The sequence below is a fragment of the Drosophila sulfurigaster genome, chromosome 2R, assembly GCF_023558435.1.
Source record: "Drosophila sulfurigaster albostrigata strain 15112-1811.04 chromosome 2R, ASM2355843v2, whole genome shotgun sequence".
Taxonomy (NCBI): domain Eukaryota; kingdom Metazoa; phylum Arthropoda; class Insecta; order Diptera; family Drosophilidae; genus Drosophila; species Drosophila sulfurigaster.
Window position 1 is genome coordinate 33,511,115 of NC_084882.1, and position 21,776 is coordinate 33,532,890.

General features: G+C 35.5%; 2 protein-coding genes across 3 annotated transcripts; both read right to left on the minus strand.

The window, feature by feature from the left end:
* Nucleotides 1-322: 322 nt before the first annotated feature.
* Nucleotides 323-1,045, minus strand: LOC133836817 (uncharacterized). Its single transcript, XM_062267405.1, has 3 exons — nucleotides 929-1,045; nucleotides 722-874; nucleotides 323-661 (listed from the first exon to the last, which is right to left on the minus strand). Exons 1-3 carry the CDS (start codon nucleotides 1,016-1,018, stop codon nucleotides 323-325), a joined length of 582 nt encoding a protein of 193 aa, XP_062123389.1. The 5' UTR covers nucleotides 1,019-1,045.
* An 8,185-nt stretch (nucleotides 1,046-9,230) lies between these two features.
* Nucleotides 9,231-11,988, minus strand: LOC133838717 (uncharacterized). Of its 2 annotated transcripts, none has more exons than XM_062269911.1 (3): nucleotides 11,772-11,988; nucleotides 9,754-9,906; nucleotides 9,231-9,699 (listed from the first exon to the last, which is right to left on the minus strand). In XM_062269911.1, exons 1-3 carry the CDS (start codon nucleotides 11,841-11,843, stop codon nucleotides 9,361-9,363), a joined length of 564 nt encoding a protein of 187 aa, XP_062125895.1. In that variant the 5' UTR covers nucleotides 11,844-11,988; the 3' UTR covers nucleotides 9,231-9,360. The 2 variants fall into 2 exon arrangements, with proteins under 2 accessions (XP_062125895.1, XP_062125894.1); XM_062269910.1 differs by lacking the exon at nucleotides 11,772-11,988 and adding an exon at nucleotides 9,960-10,048.
* Nucleotides 11,989-21,776: the final 9,788 nt, after the last annotated feature.

Sequence of the window (21,776 nt, forward strand, 5' to 3'; positions counted from 1 at the left end):
CCGCTACCCATTTTAAATAAAAGAAATACAGTGCGGCATTATTCTTAAAATATACCAGAGAAAACTAGCATATGCCGCAGGGTATATTTGGTATGTATATCGTTGAAGTACTACATTTAAATTAGACTATACAGTGAAAAACAGTACAGTATTCATTTTAAAACATACCGAATTAATATGCCGCAAAAATAAAAAGTTATTCACTAGATATTTATGTTATATTCATATATTGAAGTATTGAAATTAAAGAGTTTCTTAATGGGCCACAGTAAATAATTCTTATAGTTTATTTAAGCACATAAGAAATCATTTTTATTTCTGATTACATTAAACCTCTTGATGTTAATTTAACAGAAATTGAAATGACAAGTTCTGCTTGTGCTATTAGTTTAATCACAATTCTATAGTAGCCACTGGGCAATACTTCTGGCCAAGAAACTCCCTCAGGTTTACATTTATTAATTATGTAAATCGTCTTGTTCCATGGTGGCACAAATTTATCGAATGCCGGTAGGTTCGAGCAACTGGCGTAATCGGGATAAAAGAGTTTCATATAATAGTGGTCTAGAAATTGGTAAAATGAAATGTCCGGTATATTATATGGCATCTCACGAAAGGCGTCTTCCCGTCCGTTCCGACAAAAATAAACTTTCATTCCGATCTGCAATAAAATTAAAATATTTTCATTTTTATAATAATATTTTTCATATAACCAACTCACCATTGTTTTTTCGTCAGTATCGCATTTCCAATCTACGAATAGCGAAGCTGTTTGCTTACCTAGTTCACCGTATTCAATTCTTGAGGTGACATTAAATAAGTTATCATCTGAGGATATAGCTTCAAGGTCAAGTATTTCATAGTCATATTTGATCTACGATAAGTAAAGATATAGTGTTGAATCTGTTTAAACATAATTTTGAGATACCTTTGCATTGCTTTTAACACACAAGTACAAGAAACACAAAAGTATTCCAAATGATATTTTAACGAAATTCATTACACAATAGAATAGCATGAAGACAGTTTCTGCCGGATTGACATAAATGTCGGGTTTATATATAGCTGAAACAACAATTCTACAATCGCATTGTAAAATCTAATTGCGTCGATGTCGTTGTTAAATTGATCTACCCTTCTGTTATTTTTTGATTACACGGCATTGAACATTTTAATCACAATTCATATTATAAAATAAAATAAGCAATTAATATTGTTGATGGAGAATTTATATAATTCATTATCTTTTTTTACCTCATTTTATATCTTAGTTGTCTGATCTATCAAAACATTTTAGACAGCATTTAAAATAAAAAGTAATTTTAATCGAGTTTTTATACCCGCTATCCATAGGGTAGAAGGGTATTATAACTTTGTGCCGGCTGGAAATGTATGTCACAGGTAGAAGGAGGCATCTCCGACCCTATAAAGTATATATATTCTTGATCAGCGTCAACAGCCGAGACGATAGAGCCATGTCCGTCTGTCCGTCCGTCCGTCCGTCCGTCCGTCCGTCCGTCCGTATGAACACCTAGATCTCAGAGACTATAAGAGATAGAGCTATAATTTTAATGTTAATTAATTAATATAATTTCGACAGCATTTGTTATATTTGCACGCAGATCAAGTTTGTTTCAAATTTTTGCCACCCCTACTTCCACCTCCGCAAATCAAAAAAATCGAATACCAAGCGTAACTTTAGAGCTAGAGCTGCGAATTTTGGTATTTGCAATAATAACTATAGTAATTGTGACTCCTGAAAACTTGATTACGATCAGACAAAAATTGTGGTTATTAAAGAAATACTTTCGCATGGGCAAAAACGCCTACTTACTAGGGGTTTTAGTTGCTTTGTCCGACAATCTGGTATATTATGCCGTCTATGGTATATTTTGAATGTGGTACTATATCGATATAACAATTATACCATTTGGTATAATTTTGGTATTTTCGAATTTTCGGTATATTTTAAAAAAATACCGCAACATTTTCCTTTTATTCAAATGGGTAGCGGGTATCCCACAGTCGAGCACACTTGACTGTAACTTTCTTACTTGTTTTATTTATGATGAAAAATATTAAGCAAAATAAAAACCTTACGAACATTTACATTTCTTATCCTTTAATAGCTATAGACCCATATTGATAAGGCCTTTACAAAAACTTGAATTAACTCTTTTGTTCTTTCGTCGATCAATCCTTAGTTAATAAAAAATAATATCAATTCTAAAATTTCCAGAAATGTTCAACATCTCACATGCCAAAGGTTTATTTATTTTTGATCACATCAATTAAAATATTAACTGATCAAACCGTTTGGTGTTACTTTTCCATCAAGTTGGACGACAACTTCTGCTTATTTTTTGATCACATCAATTAACCGTAGACAAGTTCGGCTTGTCCCCTTATTGTCAACACCACTCTATAGTAACCTCTGGGCACTATTTCTGGCATAGTTTTTCCCTCGGGTCTACACTTAGTAAATATATACAAAGTCTTGTTCCATGGTGGCACAAATTCATCAAATCGCGGTAGGTTTGAGCAACTGGAGTACTCGGGATAGAGGAAATTCATATAATATTGGCTAAGAAATTCGTAGAGTGAAATTTTGGGTATAGTATATGGTAGCTCATGAAAATCCCTTTCTCGTCCGCTCTGACACGAATAAATTTTCATTTCGATCTGCAATTAAATGAAAATATTTCAACTGCTTTATATAAATGATTATATTCACCATGGTATTTTCATCAGTATCGTATTTCCAATCAACAAATGCAGAAAATGATTGTCTGCCAAGTTCACCGTTTTCAATTTTTGAGGTGGCATTAAGTAGATTATCATCTGAAGACTCAACTGTAAAGTTCAGCATTTCGTAATCCCAATTGCGCTGTAACATATATAATAAAACTAATGATTAGGAGATTCAACTGAGCAAAAACGACTTACAGTTTTTTTGTCAATTTACCTTTGCATTGCTTTTAACACTCAAGTAGAAGAAACACAAAAGTATTATAGAGGAAATTACTACGAAATTCATAATACCGAGTGAATAGCAATGCGAGAACTTTTTGTGGCTCTACAAAAATGTCATATTTATATACAGGTAAAACATGAATTGTAAAATCACATGCAATAATCTTATTGCGCAGTTTCCCGATGTCAAAGTTATCTGTTTATCAATTACTCGTATTCTGCAATGATATTCTTCTTAAATATAAATCGCAGTAATTTTAAAATTATTACGTGCATCTATATTTTTTTATTTTATTATAAAGCAGATCTTATAATTCTTGGAAAAATCAATTGTCAATTAGTAATAGAGCAAATAATTATGTGAAACTCTTTACTTATTTTGATTTTATCTTAAAAAGAAATATTAAATATTTTCCAATTTGGCTTTGAAACTACTAGTTGTCCATAGGCCACATTGAAAATTCTTTTAATGTTTAATAATATTTGACCAGTTTTCATCTTCGCACATTAGTTGTGGTTTACATTCTTGATCATAAAACACCTTTTGGGAATATTTTAATATTGAGTATATAGACAAGTTGCGCTTGTCCAATTGCACTATTCTGGCCAAGAATTTCCCTCTGGTCTGCTCTTACTAAATACATACAAAGACTTATTGAGCAACTTTCGAACAAGGGATAGATTAACTTCATATATTACAGCTCCAAAAAAATTGTAGAGTGAAATATCGGGTACATTATATGGTTGGTCACGAAAGGCGGCTTCTCGTCCACTTTGACAATAATATATTTTAATTTCTGTCTACAATTATTTATGTAGAAGAATTTCACACCATTGACAATTTACCATTGCATTGATTTTAGCACACAAGAAGCACAAAGTAATCCTGAGGAAGGTTGGGTTAGGTTAGGTGGGACCGGCTGCCCTTGTACGGGGCAAAGCATACCCAGTGGAGGTCCGCAGCTGTACCGGTAGAGCGTATCTTCGTCTCAGAACTCGCACAGTATGGATGCATTTTTAGCAAAAGCCAGCAGCATCCTAGGAGGTAACCGTGAAACGTCACGAAGATCGTTGTGGCACGGCGAATTGAGGTATTTCAGCCGGAGTCGGATAACGCTGGGCACCTACAGCGAAGATGCTCAAGTGTTTCCATAACCCCGGGCTCGTTGCATTTCCTGCACTGATCACTGTTCGTGATACCCAGCTTTACAGCATGGATAGCTGACAGACAGTGACCAGTTAAAATGTCTAGTATTAGCCTGCAGTCTTTCTTTGAAAGCTGCATGACGAATTTGGTTTAGTTTTTTTAGTAGAGAAAACCATCAGCCTTGCTGTTTTGCACGAGTTGCTATTGCGCCAGTTCGCGTCCCACTGAAGTCTAGAGCGCACCTCAATTTCCAACCGCAGGCTCATATACATTTCTTAACGGACTTAATGAAATCTAGAAATTGTCCTCCAAAAGTCAAAGGACAGTACTCAGAAATCAAAGGTTTACTTTAAATACAGTGCACAATAGCAATAAATATATTTAGTTAGAAATAAGTAGGAAAGCTACAGTAGAGTTTGCTCGACTGTGAGATACCCGCTACCCATTTTGAATAAAAGCAAAACAGTGTGGCATTATTCTTAAAATATACCAGAGAAAACTAGCATATGCCGCAGGGTATATTTGGTATGTATATCGTTGAAGTACTACATTTAAATTAGACTATATAGTGAAAAACAGTACAGTGTTCATTTTAAAACATACCGAATTAATATGCCGCAAAAATAAAAAGTTATTCACTAGATATTTATGTTATATTCATATATTGAAGTATTGAAATTAAAGAGTTTCTTAATGGGCCACAGTAAATAATTCTTATAGTTTATTTAAGCCATTAGAAATCATTTTTATTTCTGATTACATTAAACCTTTTGATGTTAATTTAACAGAAACTGAAAGGACAAATTCTGCTTGTGCTGTTAGTTTCAACACAATTTTATAGTAGCCACTGGGCAATACTTCTGGCCAAGAATTTCCCTCAGGTTTACATTTATTAAATATGTAAATAGTCTTGTTCCATGGTGGCACAAATTTGTCGAATGCCGGTAGGTTCGAGCAACTGGCGTAATCGGGATAAAAGAGTTTCATATAATATTGGTCTAGAAATTGGTAAAATGAAATGTCCGGTATATTATATGGCATCTCACGAAAGGCGTTTTCCCGTCCGTTCCGACACCAATAAATTTTCATTCCGATCTACAATAAAATGAAAATATTTTCTTTTTTATAATATAATATATAATATTATATAAAAAATGTAAAAAATAATATATTTTTCATATAACCAACTCACCATTGTTTTTTCGTCAGTATCGCATTTCCAATCTACGAATAGCGAAAAGGTTTCCTTACCAAGTTCACCGTGTTCAATTCTTGCGGTGGCATTAAATAAATTATCATCTGAGGATATAGGTTCATAGTCAAGTATTTCATAGTCATATTTGATCTACGATAAGTAACGATATAGTGTTGAATCTATTTAAAAACGATTTTCAGATACCTTTGCATTGCTTTTAACACACAAGTACAAGAAACACAAAAGTATTCCAAATGATATTTTAACAAAATTCATTGCACAGTAGAATAGCATGAAGACAGTTTCTGCCGGATTGTCATAAATGTCGGGTTTATATATAGCTGAAACAACAATTCAACAATCGCATTGTAAAATCTAATTGCGTCGATTGTTAAATTGATCTACCCTTCTGTTATTTTTGATTACACGGCATTGAACATTTTAATCACAATTCATATTATAAATTAAAACAAGCAATTAATATTGTTGATGGAGAATTTATATAATTCATTATCTTTTTTTTACCTCATTTTATATCTTAGTTGTCTGATCTATCAAAACATTTTAGACAGCATATGTAAGTCACAGGTATAAGGAGGCATCTCCGACCCTATAAAGTATATATATTCTTGATCAGCGTCAACAGCCGAGACGATAGAGCCATGTCCGTCTGTAGCTCTGTCCGTCCGTCCGTCCGTCTTTATGAACACCTAGATCTCAGAGACTATAAGAGATAGAGCTATAATTTTAATATTAATTCAATTAATATAATTTCCGACAGCATTTGTTATATTTGCACGCAGAAAGTTTGTTTCAAATTTTGCCACATCTACTTCCGCCTCCGCAAGTTCAAAAAAATCGAATACCAAGCGTAACTTTATAGCTAGAGCTGCGAATTTTGTTATATGCAATAATAACTATAGTAATTGTGACTCCTGAAAAGTCTTGGTTACGATCAGACAAAAATTTTGGTTATTAAAGAAATACTTTCGCATGGGCAAAAACGCCTACTTACTAGGGGTTTTAGTTGCTTTGTCCGACAATCTGGTATATTATGCCTTCTATGGTATATTTTGAATGTGGTACTATATCGATATAACAAATATACCATTTGGTATAATTTTGGTATTATTGCAAAATATTAAGCAAAATTAAAATCTTACGAACATTTACGTATTCTTATTTTTAATAGCATTACCCATATTCAAAAGGCCTTTGAAAACTTGAATTAACTCTTTTGTTCTTTCGTCGATCAATCCTTAGTTAATAAAAAATAATATCAATTCTAAAATTTCCAGAAATTTTCAACATCTCACATGCGAAAGGTTTATTTATTTTTGATCACATCAATTAAAATGATAACTGATCAAACCGTTTGGTGTTACTTTTACATCAAGTGGGTAGACAAGTTCTGCTTGTCCGCTTATTGTCAACACCACTCTATAGTAACCTCTGGGCACTATTTCTGGCATAGTTGGCCCTCGGGTTTACACTTAGTAAATATATACAAAGTCTTGTTCCATGGTGGCACAAATTTATTAAATCGCGATAGGTTTGAGCAACTGGAGTACTCGGGATAGAGGAGATTCATATAATCTTGGCTAAGAGATTCGTAGAGTGAAATTTTGGGTATTTATATGGTAGCTCATGAAAATGGATTTCTCGTCCGCTCTGACACGAATAAATTTTCATTTCGATCTGCAATTAAATGAAAATATATTAAGCCTGTTTATATAAATGATTATATTCACCATGTTATTTTCATCACCATCGTATTTTCAATCAACAAATGCCGAAAATGTTGTCTGACCAAGTTCACCGTTTTCAATTTTTGAGATGGCAACTTAACTTGGTAAAGTTTAGCATAACAGAACAGAAATAACAGATGTCAAATCTGTCTGTTTATCTATTATTTTATAATCTTAAAAAATATTACATGAATCTATTTAAATATCATGATGAATTTTTTAAATAATAGAAATTATTTTTTGCTTGATTCATATCGTAAACAACTAAAAAAGCTTTAGTTGATCTTACATTCATAATTTTAATAATTGATTCTTAACTACTTGCCTTAGATCAGATAAAAAGTTTAAAAGTTACTCAAGAAATACTTTAATATGACAAAAAAACTGAATTCGTGTCGTAATTGATTTGGATGACAATCTGGCATATGCGCTCTATGCTATATTTTATAATTACTAGTATATTGATATCCGATATATAGATTTTTTATTGATTTTTCTTACAAAAAAAAAAATATCGCATCTATGTACAATAAATTGTAATTGAAATAACAAGTTTTAATAGTAAAACTTCATAATTTTTTGTTAACTGTTAATGGTTGGTTAATGAAAGGAAATCCGAAAATTTTCTCAAATTTATTTTTCACATCAACCTGTTGGTTTTACTTTTACATCAAGTTGGTAGACAAGTTGTGCTTGTCCACTTATAGTCAACACCACTCTATAGTAACCTCTGGGCACTATTTCTGGCTTAGTTTTCCCCTCGGGTCTACACTTAGTAAATATATACAAAGTCTTGTTCCATGGTGGCACAAATTCATCAAATCGCGGTAGGTTTGAGCATCCGAGTACTCTAAGGAAATTCATATAATATCATTTTAAGAAATTCGTAGAGTGAAATTTTGGGTTAGTATATGGTAGTGAAAAGGTCCCTTTCTCGTCCGCTCTGACACGAATAAATTTTCATTTCGAAAGCAATTAAATGAAATTATGTTCAACTGCTTTATATAAATGATTATATTCTTAACTACTTGCCTACTCACCATGGTATTTTCATCAGTATCGTATTTCCAATCAACAAATGCAGAAAATGATTGTACTTGCCAAGTTCACCGTTTTCAATTTTTGAGGTGGCATTAAGTAGATTATCATCTGAAGACTCAACTGTAAAGTTCAAAATTTCGTAATCCCAATTGCGCTGTGCATATATATAACAAATTGAGATTCTGAGAAAAACGACTTACAGTTTTAAGTCTCATTGCATGCTCTTAACACACAAGTAGAAGAAACACAAAAGTATTATAGAGGAAATTACTGCGAAATTCATAATACGAGTGGCAACGAGAACTTTTTGTGGACATACATATTTATATACAGCTGAGACATGAATTGTAAAATCAGATGCGGATATCAAAGATCATCAATTACTCGTATTCTGCAATGTTATTCTTCTAAAATATAAATCGCAGTAATTTTAAAATTGTTACGTGCATCTATATTTTTTATTTTATTATAAAACGGCTGTTGACAACTTTCGAACAAGGGATAGATTAACTTCGTTATACTGGTTTACAAAAATGTAGAGTGAAATAGGGTACATTATATGGTATGGTAGCTCACGAAAGGCTTCTCGTTTGCTTTGTCAATAATATATTTTCATTTCTGCCTGCAATTCAATGAAGCTGATGTATCGCGCTATGTATTATAGGGTTATATTAAAAGAATATTATGTAGGAGAATTTTACATCTTTGACAATCTACCATTTCATTGATTTTAGCACACAAGAAGCACAAAATTATTCTTGAGAGAAATACTGCAAAATTCGTTGCATCGACAGAATAAAAGTTAGAGAGCTTTAGCGATTGTGAAACGAAAAATATGACTAATGAGATATTCGTCAAATTTATCTACTAACCAATTATTTTTTAATCCTTAAATTTTCAGATACAAATCGTGTCATGACAGCGTTTAAATGTCATCCGATCTTTATTAATAATATCATTATTTTAATTTTATTTTAGTGTTCTTATTTATATTTGATAATAAAAATAAAACTAAAATATTTATTAAAAAACCTTACTTTAGATTAAAAAGACAGCGGATTGTACATGACTATGAGATACCCACTAGTAATTTTCTGTAAAGATATTTATTGAATTATATTTTATATGTTATATAATCGCCGCGAAATATTGATTGTAGTTTTAATAAAAATCAGTAAAATTTACTCTTGTCAATTGATTTTATTCAACTTGCAGGGCAGATTTTAGTCATCACTTTTGCACGTTTAATGTTTACTTTATATTAAGCCTGTTGGTGTTAATTTAACATCAATTACAATGTTAAGAGCGGCTTCACCAATTATTTTCCACACAAATTTATAATAGCCCCTTGGCATTGTTTCTGGACCTGAAGTTGGCTCGGGTCTGCATTTATCAAATAGATACGTTTTCTTGGGCCATGGTGGCACAAATTTATCGAATGATGGTACGTTCGAGCAATCCGCAAAGTAGGGATAGATCAAGTTCATCCAATACTGATCCAAAAAATGATAGAATGACATTTTTGGGATAGCATAAGGTTGCTCATGATAGGTGCTTTCTCTTCCGTTTTGAGAATGATAAATTTTCATCTCAGTCTGCAATTAAGTGAAAATATTATAATCCCTTCATTCGCAAGGAAATCAACTTACCATTGTATTTTCATCACAATCGTATTTCCAATCAACATATCCTGAAACTGATGGCTTACCAAGTTCACCGTTTTCAAGTCTTGTACTGACATTAAGTAGATTCTCATCAGACGACGAAGAGGTAAATTTAAGTAATTCATAGTCCCAATTGCGCTATGTATCGTAGGGATATATTAGACGTTAAATCTGATTATAAACGAATTTACCTTTGCATTGCTTTTAACACACAAATACAAGAAACACAAAAGTATTCCAGAGGATATTACAGCAAAGTTCATTTTACCGACACAATAGAAGTTAGAGAACTACCAGCGGATCTATTTAAATTTTGTGCTTATATACAAATGAAACGACAATTATGAAATCACACGAAAACTCGAATTGCGTCGTTGGCATAGTCAGATTTATCTACTAACCAATTATTTTGTAATCTTTAAATTTTCAGATACAAATCGTGTCATGCCAGCGTTTAAATGTCATCCGATACCTAATGACTTATCATTGAAATAATATCATTATTTTATTTTATTTTTATTTTCCTATTTATATTTGATAATAAACAAGTAAGAAAGGTGCAGTCGAGTCTACTCGGCACAATATACCAAATTGTCAGCCAAAGCAACTAAGACCCTTAGTAAGTATGTTAGGCGTTTTTGCCCATACAAAAGTATTTCTTTAATAACTTCCACAATTTTTATCTGATCGCAACCAAATTCTCAGGAATCAAACCTACTATAGTTATTATTGTACTTAGCAAAATTCAACTCTAGCTTTAAAATTACGCTTGTTATTCGATATTTTTGATTTGCGGGGGCGGAAGTGGGCGTGGCAAAAATTTGAAACAAACTTGATCTGCGTGCAAATATAACAAATGCTATCGAAAAAAAAAATATAGCTCTATCTCTTATAGTCTCTGAGATCTAGGACAGAGAGACGGACAGACACACAGACGGACAGACGGACATGGCTAGATCGTCTCGGCTGTTGACGCTGATCAAGAATATATATACTTTATAGGGTCGGAGATGCCTCGTTCTACCTGTTACATACATTTCCTGCCGGCACAAAGTTATAATACCCTTCTACCCTATGTGTAGCGGGTATAAAAATTACAGCCTGTTGTCCATGACTATGAGATATTCGCTAGTCATTTTTAGTAAAAAGTAAAGTAATATCTTTATAATATACAACATTAGTGTACCGACGAAATACTAAAATATTTCAAAACTTATTCGATTAAGGCCATAAAAAAATCACTGCTGGAATTTATTGAATTATATTTTATTTTTTAATTTAATCGCCGCAAACTTAAACGACTGTTGCTATTAAAGAAATTATTTAAATTTACTCTTGTTAATTGATTTTCTTCAACTTGCAGGGTAGATTTTAGGCATCACTTTTGCAGGTTTGATCTGTACCTTATATTAAACCTTTTGGGTGTTATTTTACAATCGAGTATAACGTTAAGAGTGGCTTCACCAATTATTTTCCACACAACTCTATAGTAGCCCCTTGGCATTGTTTCTGGACCTGAAGTTGGCTCGGGTCTACATTTATCAAATAGATACGTTTTCTTGGGCCAGGTGGTACAAATTTATCGAATGACGGTAGATTCGAGCAATCCGCAAAGAAGGGATAGACCAATTTCATCCAATACTGATCCAAAAAATGATAGAATGACATTTTTGGGATAGCATAAGGTTGCTCATGATAGGTGCTTTCTCTTCCGTTTTGAGAATAATAAATTTTCATCTCAGTCTGCAATTAAGTGAAAATATTATAATCCCTTCATTCGCAAGATAATCAACTTACCATTGTATTTTCATCACAATCGTATTTCCAATCAACATATCCTGAAACTGATGGCATACCAAGTTCACCGTTTTCAAGCCTTGTACTGACATTAAGTAGATTCTTATCAGACGACGTAGGATCAAAATTAAGTAATTCATAGTCCCAATTGCACTATGTATTGTTGGGATATATTAGACGGTAAATCTGATTATAAACGAATTTACCTTTGCATTGCTCTTAACACACAAATACAAGAAACACAAAAGTATTCCAGAGGAAATTACAGCGAAGTTCATTTCACCGACACAATAGAAGTTAGAGAGTTTCCAGCGGATCTATAGAAATGCCGTATTTATATAGAGTTTAAATGACAATTATACTATGACATGTAATAATCTAATTGCGTAGTTGCAAATGTCAATTTTATCTGTGAATCAAGTAGTTTTTATCTTACATCCAATAGATATAATAAACGCAGTGTGAAATAGGTATTTTTATCGTTAAAAATACTAAATAAAACTGCTGAAATAATACTTAAATATACCCAATGTTATATTTTAATATATCGATATACCATACAAAATGTAACATATAGTTGAGAAAAAGACCAGATTGTCAAAAAATGTAAGACTGTTTTTGATAAAATTCGGTTATCATTTAAACACTTTTAAAGTTTTCTATATGATCGCAGCCAAAATTTTTGAATTTTGATAATTAATCATATAGATTAAATGCAAAATATTTGTAATTTAAATTGAATCTACTAAGTGAATCACATCACTTAGTATTAGATGAGCTGCAGTTACACTACTTGGGATAAAGGGTATCGGTTTGCCTAACATACCCCGCAGCTTGTAACTTGTTTTAAATGTATTTGTAACATTTTATTATGGTCTTTTGGTTGATGAGATGCTGTTTACGAGCGGAAACTTTAAGCGTGCCAGTCAGTTGGAAGGAAAACCCACTTTTCACCCAAAAACTTTTACATACATTATGCATATCAGTTTCACAAGCTCGCACATACACACACACACACACACACACACACACTCGAGTACACAAACAAAGCACGTATGTGTTTGTACTATATATTTTGTAAGCACATAGAACAATTCCTAACAGTGCGCAGTTTGTAGTAGCTAGAGTAATTTTCAACCACATTCTCGTTTATAATTGCTTTTGTTTTTTTAATAATCAGGCCAGGCTTGACCCATTGCCACATACAACACACAAGTACAATACCCATACGCATATGTAATAAGTTTGTGTGTGTGTGTGTATAGTCGCAGCTGGCTAATGGCCCCAACGCACCACATTGCGTATGCTTAATATTTTGTGTTGGCGGTGGTCGGTTGCTATGCAAGATAAACTCGCAGCTGCAAAAACTTTTTATTATTAATTTAGCGCTCAAAACTAATAAAGTATGCAAGCGGGGTTAGGCCAGAGGGCGTAACGGGTGGCAGCGGGGGCGTGGCATCGGGCGGTGAGCGTAGATTTTGCTAAATTTCGAGTTTTTGCCATTATACTCGTATAGCATAGCAGGAGACGAGGCAAGCTTTGAGGCTCACTGAGCCTGTTTATGAAATAATTTTTGATTATACAACTTTTACCATTTAATCAACAACAATGTGTGTGCATGCATGTGTGTGTGTGTGTGTCTGTGCTTTTTGGGCCAACAATTTTCAGTGTTTGCTCTAATAATGATATTTAATATGCTCTGACTGCTAAGCCTTGACTTAATGAGACTTTTTGATAGTGCGTAATTAAAGTGAAGCTCAACATAAAGACAGCCGAAATGTGCGTAAATGAGTGTGGTCAGCACTCATTGTATTCATGGTCTAAACCCCCTTAGACTCAAAGCCAATTCCACGAATGCCAGCTACAATTTGCTTCGAGTTCAAATTTGCGGCCAGTCAAGCAGCTAAGGTGCAGCTCCCTTTCTTCCCCTCATCCAACTGACTGTTTAGAAAAACATCAGACTGAGTGTGTGAGAATGTGTGTTTACGTAAATTGTGTGTGGGAGTGTATGTGTGTGTGTGTGTGAGAGTATGCAAATCTGGGTCATGCTGTTATTTCCGGCTCTTGTGGCCAGCTCACAACCAACGACGAGCACAATTCTGGTTCCAACGATCACCTTGTGGTGCTTTGGCCAATTTGTATTAGTGGGTGTCTACTGTACACCACCCCGCACCGCCCACCGTTGCCCACCGCTGCCACCCATTAGTTTTGGGTTCCTAAAACCGCAATGAGCGGCTACACACATTTGCGAGTTGTTATTATCTTGTTGTTGTTGTTGTTCCCTTTTACATACATATAGTATACTAAGTTACATGCACACACAATGAGCATCCATTCTATATACACGCACACACACCCACAAGCACACACCCGTATGTGTACGTGTTCAGGTTTGGACTTGTGGCTGTCGTTTGAAGTTCGAAAATTGTTTTGCAATGAAATTAGATTCTAATTCTAATTGCTGTACTTCAGTGTTGGGGAAGGCCACAATTTCAATTGTTTCACATTCACATTCACATTCGCCATCACCATCGTCTTGTGTCTTCTCGACTGCACAGACATTTCATTTTGGTCGTGTTTGCCACCTGAGTTAATCTACTATACTATATATACTACGAAGTAGTTTTGCTTTTGCTAGCTTCAAATTTTGATTTCATTTAATTTCATTTAAACATTGCACAATTTGCAGACCAATGGACTTTCATGCACTTTGTGCACATTTCAAATGCAACAACTCACAGTATTCATTTGGTTTAATTACTTTCGTTTTTCTTTTTGCTTTTAATATCTCATCGTCGACTTTGTTTGGTTGCTTTAATGGAAATTAATTAGAACTGTTCTGACATTCACCGAAGACTTGGCTCGATTTCTAAGAAATAAACTAGTTGAAGCCAAGCATAGCAATTTAATGCTTGCTTTTCTTTTCGAGCTCTGCCCGCAAGTGTCTCTCGAGTTTCTCGCTCTCAGTTGTCAGGTCTTAGGACTCAGCTCTCGGGTCTCTGTAAACAAATCTCAGTTTCTTTCAACTTTCAGGCAACCCATTGCCTTGGGGTGAAAGCTGTAAAACTTTCGTCTAATTGTTGCAACAAAAAGCGAGGCATGAAATTATTGCGCGCCCTAAAGTATGCTACAAATGTGTAAGCAGAGCTATTGCTAAAAGGTGTTACACAAACACACACACACACACACACACACACATACACACACTGGACAGACACATGGTTTACTTTCTAGACGCAGTTTTCTGTTTTTGACCTTAGAGCAAAGTTTCGAGCTTACCATCCTCTGCCACAGAGGCCATGCCACACACACACACACAAACACACACACATAGTCAAAGCGCAAATGCAAATTACCTACAAGCTGTTGGGGTTTTTGGTGCGACTATTGCCGAGTTTTTTACGTGTTTATACCCGATATTCTTAAGGTAGAAGGGTATTATTATATCTTTGAGCCGGCAGCAGGATGCAACTCCAACCCTATGAAGTAGTATATATATTCTTGATTACCAAGATGATATAGCCATTTTCGTCCGTCCGTATGAAGAAGTCTCAAAGACTATACAAAATAGAGATATCATGTTTTAACAGCACTTGTTACGTGTGCACGCAGATGAAGTTTGTTTCAAATTTTTGAAACTCGCACTTCCACCTACGCAAATCGTTCAAAATTAAATTAACAAGTGTAATTTTAAATCTAGATTATACCAAATATAAACTTTGGTACATTCAAATATTTTTGCAGAATAATAATTTAATTCATCAATATAAGAAATATAGCTTTTAATGTATTCTTGATAATTTATGGTATATTTATTTGGTATATTTTAATACCGTAAAGTAATGCTTTTATTCACAATGAATACCGGGTTTTCCACAGTCGATCACACTCGACTTTAGCTTCTTACCTGATTTTTTTTTTTTGTTTGGTTGCTTGCGACGGGGCACAAAAAAATGTAATAATAAAGCAGGCATTCGGTTTAGCTTCACACGTGGTTGGTTGTGAGGCATCCTGGGCAGCTTTCGTTACCTGCGGCTAAAAAAGCAGCAGCAGCAGCAGCAACAGAGTGGAGGTTGAGCCAGGCTTTAACAGCATCGCTGTGTGTCACAGCGTGCGCTGTTCTATTTAATTAAAAATGCACATTTTTACATTTTTGCTAAGTTTTTAATTTCCATAATTAGCGTTTGCATCGCAGTCGTTGCCAGCGTTGGCGATGGCGATGGCTCTGGCGATGGTGACAACAACAGCATGCAGCAGCAGCTTTGCCCAAATGACATTTTTCGAGTATGTGTACACACACAAACATAGCCAAAATAAACACACTCACACACACACACATGAACGTGTTTAGCGAGCACAGTTTTCGTTGCCTACTTATCTGGGGCGCCGTGTCATATGTACGACGAGTACAACTAAGCAGCTGTAAAGTGCGCTACTTGGGTGTGCTCTCTATGCATGTGTGTGTGTATGTGTGTGTGTGTTCTAGTGTATATGAATATCGGTGAGCGTGTTGTGCAACATTTTGAAGTGCGCTTGTCGCTTTTGTTGCCCCTCTTGTTGTTGCTGTTGCTGTCGTTGACGTTGTCGTTGTCGCTTGCTGTCGTTGTTGTCTAGTGTTTTGGCGTTGATTTTGTTGTCGGGTTTGATGAAACTCATGTAAATTCTGTAACAAGATTTCGCCCAGGGCTGGCGGACAGACAACGAATTTAATTTTCACCGGAGACCAAGCTCACGCCAGCATCCAGTCTCTATATATTCAAAAGGCCAACAACAACAATAAAAGCGCTATATAAAAATAGCTGTCATTCTCACTCGCAACTCTTGTGCGCTCTTCCATAGAAAGCAGAGCATATTAACTCTTTTTTTTTTGGCTAAGCAACTTAAATTCTGCAAGCAATTTAATACACTTTACTGACATAATCTTACTTGTCTGCATATTTTTATTTTAGACTGACAAACATCAAAAATGGTTAGGAAAAATCCGCATATATTTCTGTTGAATTTCACTTTCATATTCCTCAATACGAAGGTCAAACTAAAGCATTATTATAATTATGCTAACATAATTCGGACTCAAATACTGCGCTTCGATTATATAACAAAGCTTTGAAGTACTATACGTATATGTAATAATTTATTTGCAAAACTTTACCATCTGCTAACTCGCAATTTCCAAACTAATTTTCTGTAATTTCTCTGACATGCAAATGTGATCATCTTTATTTTTGTTGTTTTTTTTTTAAGGGAAGGGAGGGAAGCGAAATTCCCTCTAAGTTGAGAGTTGGAAATTGTTAACCAAACACTTTTACCAGGCAACACGATGTCAAAGAAAAAGTTGTTGCAGCTAATCGCTTCTTACCTTCATGGTGGCCCATATCAACCGCATGCATACGAGAATAGCTGCTATGTGTGTTCGTAGCACAACACAAAGCGTCATATTAGTTATGCTATTCCACACACATACATAAGAGCGAGAGAGAGAAAGAGAGGGAGAACGATGGAGACAGGTATGCAGATGTAGGTGTACAGTTAAAATGCAGCTTCCGCAACATCACAGAGCTTGTGGTCAGCTTATAACGCTATTTGCACACTTGCGCGCATTTATCACATTTATCTTTAGCATTTGTTGGCATTGTCCAGGCAGGAGACAGACCTCCCCAGCACACCGACAGAAAGAGAACAAGAGCGAGAGAGAGAGAGAGAGAGAGAAAAAGTGTGTAGCAAAATACCTTGAACCAAGCCGTAGATAAAGCGTCCCCATAAAGCTTAAATGCAAACAGCCAGCTGTGCAATGGCGCTCACTTTATTTGCGTATTTCGTATTTCGCATTCACGTTTCATATACGACGATTGAGGTGGCCACCAACGCCGAACAGTGAACGGCTAACGGTACATGAATTTATGGCTCGCGAAACGGACGGAGAACGGAAACGGAAGCTGCCATCCAACATATATACAACAAAAAAACACTAAAAAATGGGACGAAGAACTAAATAAGTTTTAATCCCATATTGTTGGATTTGTAGCGTGTTGCTTTACCGTGTTTATTGTTCTGCTTTCACTTGCTGTTGTTGTTGTTCTTGTCTCCATTGTGTTCTGATATTTACACTCATACAAATACACACGTGTGAGTCTTTATTAACAACTGCAATGTGCCCACTTGGAAACTATATTGGTAAACAAAAATTTACTTAGACCTAAAATGATCAACTAACATTATTTAATTTTACAAAATATCTTTGCAAAGTTTATTCTTTAAATGAAAATTTAAAAGAGAAAATTATAGCTAAAAGTCTATAATAAAATTGAGTTAAGTTCTTAGCTTAAGAAATGTTTCTTTATTTAATTTCACAAAATATTTTTGCGAAGATTACTCTTTGAATGCAAATTTAAAAGAGAAGATCATTAAATTGAGTCAAGTTTTTAATCGGCACTGATTTCTATTACTTTATAAACGAAAAACGAAGTTTATTCTATGCATGCAAATTTTGAAAGAGAAGATTAAAATTGAGTAAAGTTCTTAATCGCCACAAATTTCTATTATTTTATAAACGAAAAGTTAACTAGCAATTCATGAATTCAGCATTTAAATTTAGTTAAATTTATGTTTTCGCTGTTAACATAAGTGACTTATCGATAAAATAAATAGTCTGCAGCATATGTGCTATAATTGCCATTAAACGCGCTCTTTGCCAACGTAAAAGTTGCAAATTATATAGAATTCCCATTGCAACATTTGGGCAACCACTTTGGCTGCATTCTCTTTGGCCAACAGCGGGCATAATTAAGCGCGTGTTCTGTGTGGGGGGCTGATCCCAAAATTGGTAATAGCAAAACCCCGACGTCAATCAACCTCATGCATTGGTGGTTTTAACACTGTGAACCTTGTTCCACTTTTGCCCCAACCGAACGCGGAGCCGGGGCTCAACTACAATTTTGCCAATGTGGCCCCAAAAAAGCAAAAATTCGAAAGCAGCCAAAAAAGAAAAAAAAAAAAACTTTGCTCTAATGCGTTAGTAAAACGTGTGCGGCAGGGGACAGGGACAGGGGCAGGGGCGTGGCATTAGGTGGGTATCTATTTAATTTGCATTTTACACGCGAAAATAGTTTGCATATCGAAGGCCAGCCAAGGGGCGCCATTGTTGTTGTGGCCGCATTACTCATACGCAGCGTGCGCCAAATTGCTTGCATACCACACACAGACACACACACACAGCCGCAGGTCAGTTTCTATGTGTGTGTGTGTGTGTGTGTAGCCACCTGCTGTGTGTGCGTAATAATTAGAAGTTTAATTGGCCGACCATAAATGATTTAATGGAACTTTGCAGAAGCATCCAAAGATGCGAGCTACCCATGACGTCGATATAAAAATGAGATTTCCCCTGGGGCAACAAATAATTTCAATTAATGTGCATCACGTAAATGCGCTTAAGCGGCACTTTAAAAGCTGTTTCCACGCGCCAAGTGCATCGCGAGCAAGACAAAAATCAAAGCAAATTACACATAATTAGTAACGCAATCTGGACACAAGTTTCGGCTGTAGGCGTGCCCTCCAGCGTGGTGGCAAAGGGGCAGCGGGGCCAGCAGTAGCTCATTAAAAGAAATCAGCAAGCGTTCGCTTGAAGTGGCAGCCAGTGAACTGTAATTATTGCTTTCGTTCCTTTTTTTTGCTTCTTCCCTTACCTAGAGACCTCACAAAAAAAAAAAATATCAGTCAATTATGCTGCTGCATTTTCTCTTCGTTCGTCTTTTCTTGTTTTTTTTTTTAGTTCTGGTACGCTCGCGAGATTTATGATGGGAGAACAAGTTAAAGTTTGATGAGAGTAATACTTTTTTTGCTGCTGTAGTTTCGCAATGTGCTAATGAGAAGAGGTCGAAGAGCGAAACGCAACTAAACTGCAAAACTCAGCAGACTTTGAAGCAGGCAGCGAAACTATCGGCCAACAAAACTTACTTTGTTACAGCGTACTTTCTGCATAAGAATTGCAACTTTTTTTTGTAAGTGCAAAATATTATTGCATACTTTAGTTGCATAATATTAAAGACGTTAGTGCACTTTCACGCATTTATTTCAGTTACTTTAAGGCGTTGTCAGGTCTTGTCGTGTAATCAACACTCCCATTGACCCGACCCAACACAATGGCATTTGTTTGTCTGAGCTGCTAAACTCATTCGCAGTCTGAATGCAATGCTCGAGGCATTCACGAGCTGCCCACATTTTAAATGCGCAAGTAAATGTTGCAGTTTGCATTACAGCAAGGGATAAGCGGATGAAGGGATGAAGGGTTGGCAGCCACTTGGAGCTAAGCGATGCAGCAGCGCTTTGCCTTTAAATAAACAGCTCTCTTCCTCACAATTCTCTCTCTCTCTTTCTTTTAACTCTTCGCCAAATGTCTGACAGCATACAGACAGACTAGCAGACAACCCCAGCAACGCCCCAGCATTTCAGTGCATTCAAGCTCCTGCTGCTGCTCCTAAATTAGCTGTGCTCCAGCTCCATCTACAACTCCAGTTTTAGCTTTGCTCCTGGCTATCTTTCGCAAGGTGCAGCGTAAAATCAGCTACTGCATTATTAAGTGCTCCTAATGCATTTGATGCGTTCGTTCTTAAGCAAAATTCCACACCTCAACTTTACGTTGATGCATGGCATCAGCCATCAGCCATCAGCTGAAAGAAGTGCACACAAGTTGTGGCTGCTTTTAGACCAAAGTCAGCTGCAGCAGCAACATCACTATAATGAGAGCTCCGTCAGTGTTTGGCCATTGCACTGAACCTCTTAGCAAAGTCCTGATTGTGAACGGCAGCTCAGAGTAGCATAAAAATGATTTCAGGTCAATTCTAAATTATACAAAAAACTATCAGCTAATGCAACTATCAACAGTCGGAAGGAAAAAGCTTTCTATGAAGAGGAAAGTTTAATTGAATAACGATTTATGTAATCCATCTCTAAAATACTACAAATCGTTCCAGCCATCTACCTCGTTCGAAAATTTCTTTAACTTTTATGGCACATTTGAAAATTACCCTTTATTGTAAATACTTTGTGCAAAATTATATCTAAACGTTGGATATATCATCATGAAACGAGTTTTGTGTGCTCAGAATTCGAGCTGAAAGCGATTACCAAGTCATTTGAAGAGCTGCCCGCTTTCCTGTCTTTCTGTCTGTCTGTCTGTCTCTCTGTCAGTCTGAGCTGTCGGTCTGTGCTTTGTCTGCGTTGTCTGAAAGGGGAACCCCAATGAATGCCACTCTCGCACACATACACATACACATACACACATGTGTCAGATTGATGTTTCAAGTATTTTGTTTGTCTTTATATCGTTCTTAAGCTCGTAACCTCGTATGCGAGAGCTGCAGCCCAAGCACTCAAGTAATAAATTATTCACGAATTCATTACATGCGCACAGGCAATTTAAATTTTATCCCCTCAGCTTGTCGGATCTCGGGGGATGGGGGGATGGTTTTTGGTTTATGGGGGCTGCTTTTTGAGTGATTTTAATTGCATGTGGAGATAGTCAACAGCTATGGCTACTCTGTTGCGGCTTTGCTACTGCTACAACATGGCAACAACAACAAAGTAATGTCGCTGAGCAGTTGCCGCTCATTTCAATGTGACCACAGGAAATATAGCATGAAATTATGGAAAATTAATTTGTACACAAATTGATAGCAATACTCGTACACGAACTAAGTGCGCGACCGCAATTGGCAAATAATTGTGTTTAGATTTTGACTATACAAATGCCATGCAGCTATACAACTGTTTGCCAGTTGTAATTAAAATAATGAATATATGCGAACAAACACGCTTGCGGTTATGACCAGAAAAACTTTGCCCAAAAAATTCCAACAAACATTTTTAAATATTTCTATTAGAATAATGCCTGCGGGCAAACGCCAACCGATGTGAACGTGAACGAGGACAATAGAGTAGAAAGTGGACAATGCATAGCCACATCGTATTTTGTAAATTGATTGTGAATAAATGCCCGCGGGGGTGTTAAATACGAGTGTTTCGAGTATACCGGACGCTGGCACAAAAGCTGTCATTGAATATGGATTTAGATTGCACAAAAAAGATTGACAGAACTTATAACAACAAAACACACAAAACTACAAAATGAAACTATTTATCGTGCATATCATATTATCTAAATATTCCATGCAAAACATATGCGCATAGTTTGTAGTCGCAAAAACAATGGCAAA